We start from the raw sequence: 6,000 nt of genomic DNA, 5'->3' as shown, positions 1-6,000 counted from the left end.
GCAATCGGTGAAAGTTAATTATACTTTTTAAAGCTATATTTACATTGCTAGCATACATGTTAAACTAGATGAATAAAAAAATTCATCAAACAAGTTCATTAGCATAAAGATATATTTTTTAAAAGTTTATTTACTCAGTAAAGATGGTATACAATAAAATATATTAATCAGCTTTTTTTTTTTTTTTGATTTACGATATAAGCTTGGATTCGATTCGATTCATAAAGAAAGTTAAGAGCCGTTTCAATGGTCTGAAAGCTTTGATTAGATCAAACGATTTGACGTGTCAAATTTTAAATGAGCCGGCTCGAAAATTGTTTTATTTTATATCCTCGTTGCTAGCATTGAATAAAAATAATATCCTGAGTGTTTTTTGATAGTTTTAATTAGGTATTAGTGATTTTTAGTTTGTGAATAATTGCAATATAGAGTGAGTGGTTGAATCGATCATTATCAACGGGTAGTCTTAGTGATCACTGATCACGAATATTGCGTGTAGTGAAACGAGTGGATTGAATATTGACAAGACTTACTCTACGTCGGTGTGGGTAGAGGAATGGCGCCAACCTGTTGCTCAACAGAGTTGCGGACTACGTGTTCTTGTTTAAAGCCAAGTTGAACTGAATGCATTTTCTTGATTGACATCCGGAACCTCTAGCGATTGAAAGGAACCGCTAGCAATGTATTGGCTCGCTGTAATGCATTATATTACTTGAGAGAAAATGACTTGTTGCCGTCTTTGATTACACATTCTAAGTGGTTTCAGAAAAAAAGGAAAATACATCAGCAACTTGAGGAACATCTCAATTTTCAAAAAGAAAATAATTAAAACTATTCATGACTTTGTTTGGAATTGTGTTAAAAAAATAATCAGCAAAATGGCTCGGTGGAGCATTTTTTTAATGATACTTTTGGGAATAGCTGGTAGTGTCTCAAGTACAACAAAAAAATTGTTTGAGTGTCGCGCTAATCTCAATGTGGCATTAAAGAATGAGAGTGTATTCTTGACCAAGATTCATCAAGCGGATTATATCTTTACCGGAAAGATCAAGGAGTTGAGAGCGAATGAGCTCCACGTGAGGGTGAAACGTGCCATCAAAGGCAATCTTAATAGCACGATGATTCTTGTACTCAATGACACTTGTGAATCTTATCTGAGAAGAAGTTTTACTGGAATTTTTATGGCTCGTCGCATTCATAGTTCTGAAAATTCTCACAATTCTGGAAAAATTGCTATGAATTTCGGCCCTATATCACTCACTTTGACGAATTTGGATAAAATAAATGCAGCTATTCGAGGTATGCATACAAATCATATATGTTGAGTTAAAATATCAACAATTTTTTTTTTACTTATGAAAATATGATAGTTTATTATATTTTAAAAGCACTCTTTCAAAATTGGGTTGATGAATAGTCTGGAAATTCCAAGTTAATATTTTAATTTTAAGAGGTTGCTTAAAATTTACTTAACTTTTAAAGTAGTCATTTTCTAAAATTTTTACGAGTTATTATATCCAATCCAAAGAGTTATTTTAAGTATAGATCGGTAAACAAAAACATCTAAAAAAGACTATTTTAAAAGTTAAAAAAATTTTGAACAACATATCTAGAATCAAAATATCGATCGAATCAGAAATCCCTTAAATTTTTTTATTGTGTACATTTTTATACAACGAACATGAGCAATTTTTAGTTAAACATAAAAATTGTGTTTTTAGATTTAATATTTATTGTTTTAATTCAACAGAAATATTTCTGTTGCAGTAACATATTTTGTTTTTTTATTAGTGACCATAAGTTGAAAAAGTTAATTAAATTTTTTTTTCTTGTAATTGACGAACAGTTTATGCTTAATAGCACGTGCCTTTAGTTAGCGATTTTTTATGTTAAATGTTCTGGTATATACGAATATATATGCGAATGCAAATTAAATACGGGAGTTAGTCCGATGAAAATTAGTAAATATGTCAATGGCGATTCAAAAGGACGGTTGGGTAGCAAAGAAACCAGAGAAAAGGATAAAAACATAATTGATGCATTTCTACAAGCTATAAGAGAGAAAGAAAGCTTAAGATTTCACTTTATTCAGTCAGCGATAAATTACACTCGGGTTTTGCAGAAAAGAATATCAGTGCCAGTCGAGATCGTTTTAATTCGCCGACAGCGCTGAGTTGATGTCATCCAGAAGGTGTTGGTTACGCTGTTCGCCAACATGACACTTTTACCCGCCAGACACATTCGATCTTTTAATCTCGATATTTAAAAGCGTCTGATCAACAGCTTCGTTGCACTTTTTTTTTATTTTTGTAAGATCTTAGGTATCTCAACGTTTTATTTTTAGAGCTGAAGATTAAAATGTCAAATATATCAGGATATTTGCATAAAAATTTTTTTTTTAGAAAAATATTCGTATTCCCATAAAACATTTAACAAGCATTCATATTTTTATTGACTTTTCACATATATTTGTTATATAGGTTTATCTATTGTACTGTTTATGGGTAATCGTAATAGTACCGGTTCACAATATTGATAACCCTTGAAGGAAGAGAAATTCTGCATTACGACTGTACAGTCTACGACAATCGTGAGAAAGCTTTCGTTTTGTGAATCTTTATAGTTGTAAAATTGATAAAGTATTACATGTTATTTGTGATTGTTAACTCTCATTATTGCATGATTTAATTTGATAGATGGAAAGAGTTTGATTTTACTGTTTACAGTATTCAGATTTTTGTTTTAATCATCTCAATTGTTAATTTAGTTTTTAAGTGTCGAAATAAATAGCTTGAGAATTTTGTGATTGAAATTCACATTCATAATAAAGAACGTAGCTGAAATCCAAGAATTTTCAGGTTTAACGGTAATCTTGAACTAATATTACCACTATCAATCCAAAGAAGAAATTTTTGGACGTAGTATATGTGTATCGTATTTTAGAACAGTAAAGTGCTTTTATTTAAGAGTAAAATTTTTTATTTTTTATTTAAGAGTTTTATTCTTTCGATTCAGGTTAATTTCTTGGTTCAAGAGAACTCAATATCTTGAATCAAGACTAAAATTTCTAAGAATATTTATTTCTTCAATCTAATAGTTTTTTTTTTGTGTATTAAATTTTTTCGGTGCATCGAAATCAATTTAAAATATATGATTTCTGAGAATGTCACAATATTCATTATTAAACTAGCTGATATTGAATCTCATAATACATATAATGCGAATGAGATATCACCTACATACCTGACTTTTAGATTTTTACCACTCAGAAAAAAAAATGTTCTTGAATATTTTGTATTTGAAGATTTGAGTAAAAAAATTCTTGATTTAAGGAAATTTTACTTGATTCAAGAATTTTTCGTCTTAATTCAAGACAATTACCCTCTTCAAAATTATATTCTTGGTTCAAAAATTTTTTTCTTGAATCAAGTTAATTTTTTTTTCAGTGCACATAAAATAATTTTTACTTAATATTATTTTTAAATCAAACAATATGTCTCTAAAAATTATTAATGTTATATTTTATGATAAATTTTTAATGCATACACGTGCGTTGACCACAGAATTAGTGCGTAGTATCATAACGCATTGTACTGACTTGAGTCGTCAGAGTTAGAAAGGCTGGCCATAATGCATGGCACTACCCACGTAAAAAAATTTCTCAGTGCGCTAAGCTTATACTACGCACGCTAGTGTGGACACACCCAAAGAGTGAGCATAATTGACCAGGTGTATTCATGCGTTAGACTTTCGTACATTTTTGTCTTCTACAATGCCGTGCACTATTTTTTCTCTATCCATATTTAAACTAAATAAAAAATTTATTAATATACATGTAACACAATGAGATTCTTATTCTATTAACGCCTATCTTCGTTCGCAGGGTCGACATCAATAACCGATAATTATTGTTGTCTCGATACTATCGATTGCAGTAACCAGGGTTTAAAAGATGTAGATATTTAAAAAAATTGTTATGGAGCGCTTTGATGGTTATCGCAGAAATCCGAGGGCAGAGAGCACAGCCTCGATTTGCTGATGAGTGGGCGAGAGGATTGATCTTGTTTCGACGTATATATATATATATATGTATGATCCTTCTTATAACGATCTGAGAAAATTAATCCTTTAAACTTGCCTTTTTTGATGCCTTAAAAAGCCGAAGCCATTTATGATGCTCGGTCAGTATCAAATGTTCTGTGAATGTATTATATATAACTTCAAATCAATATTCATCATAAATTTTTTGTGATTTACATAATATATTTTTATATATGTATCTACTCAGTTAGATAAAATAATTTTTAAATAAAATTCTGTTCAGAAAATACAAATAACAATGTAAGATATTTTAACTTGAGTGTATTATTCTTAAAATGGAACGAAAAAAGGATATGGTAGACGCTGATCAAAACGTTCGATGTACTTTCTTGAATGAATGATATGAATTGCATATCATATATTTTTATACCAGATTCCATATAGCTAGGTCTATCAAGCTAGCATGGACTCGTCCATCAGGCATTGACTTATTATTCAAGCAACAAAATTTATTTGTGGTGCTAAATTTGTTGCTAATTAGTTGCTCTATTTTGATTTGCCTAGTTAGCTTGATTTGTCAATATTAGCTTACGTTCAATATCGGTAATTCTAATTACTAACCTATTTTTGATTTTGTCTCAGAAACTGTTAATGTTTGCATTGGGTTAATATAGAAATCATTATGATTAATCTGGAAACATCTCTCAAATGTATATTATGTTTATTTATAATAGAGTGTTCTATTTGAGTAAGCACTGGCTTCCTATTTTACTTTCGAAGATTATATGTTAATTAATATTTCTGTGAATGACAAAAATTCAAGTAGATGTTTAGAAATATTCATTATTAAATTGATTGTTAAGATATGTAAATGTATCAAAGTTTTGGCTTTGGTATTTTCAGTTAATTATCCAAGGATCTTTTTTGGAAGGTGTTTAATTTAAAAAAATATTGATAGTTTGATATTTTTTGATTTTGAAAATTTAAATTGAGAAATTGGATTTTTATAGCTACGTAAATTTTTTTTATAGAAAAAAAGTTTACCACAAGAATCATCTTATATATTATCAAATAACAATTAAATTATATTGTAATCTCATCAATAGCAAACTGATCTATTTAATATTGATATCACGTACATAATTCATAATTTGACCAGTGTTAGCTCGATATTTTAAAATTAAAATCATGAATTAAAACCATATTCAAGAATCAAATTGGCTTAGTTCAGAAACGCTAGTGTAATCTGGTTTGATTTTTACTAAAACTCATCATAAAATGAAATACTCATTAGTACATAAATTGTTGTTTAACAAAACACAATTGGTAAATATTATTATTGAATAATCATTAATTTTTTATAAGCCATTTTCGAAGTTACTTCAAAAGATTTCATTTTTGAGATACTAGGCTGCGCTGGAAAATCCTCGATATATTTTTATATATGTTAAATGTATATATATATATTTTTTCCGTGGGGGTAAGAACGTTTTTAACTGTTTTACTTACACTCTGTTAGATAAATAGTAGTATCTCTGTTACACTTGTCCAATAAATGGAAACTTGGGGAGCATGTCACTCATAAATAATTTTTTCAAAAAACGCTTCGTACATCGATAGATAATCCTGTTACCGCCAACAACCATCAACCCGCCTCAAGGGTCTGACGATTTGTTTTTTTCAAGTAGGTACACTAACTTTGAAAATAAGTGGAGATGGTCGTAATGAAAAAAAAATTTATTGAAGATCGAAACACTTATAATGTATCTATATATAAATAAATTTGTTGGTAAAAGCGTATATAAACGTTTATTTATATACTTCCCAGTGATTCAAAGTGATTTTTAAAGTTTACTCTTATTAATCGTTTATTCAATTGACACTCGTAAAAATTTTCGATACGCCATCTTTCGAAGTTGTTATCGGTGTAATTGCAATTTATAACAATGTATATCAACG

The 6,000-nt window shown here is 29.1% G+C and overlaps 1 protein-coding gene across 1 annotated transcript in view; it reads left to right on the top strand.

Moving 5' to 3' along the window:
* The first annotated feature begins 863 nt into the window (after positions 1-863).
* Positions 864-6,000, top strand: part of LOC123261000 (agrin-like) — a 336,839-nt gene continuing 331,702 nt past the window's right edge. Inside the window, exon 1 of the mRNA XM_044722430.1 lies at positions 864-1,299. Coding sequence (XP_044578365.1) covers positions 879-1,299 — 421 coding nt within the window. The 5' untranslated portion in view covers positions 864-878. The remainder of the gene's footprint in view (positions 1,300-6,000) is intronic.

Source organism: Cotesia glomerata, linkage group LG3 (genome assembly GCF_020080835.1).
Source record: "Cotesia glomerata isolate CgM1 linkage group LG3, MPM_Cglom_v2.3, whole genome shotgun sequence".
Taxonomy (NCBI): Eukaryota; Metazoa; Arthropoda; class Insecta; order Hymenoptera; family Braconidae; genus Cotesia; species Cotesia glomerata.
Note: the sequence above shows the minus strand (reverse complement) of the source record. Positions and strands in the feature narration are given on the sequence as shown.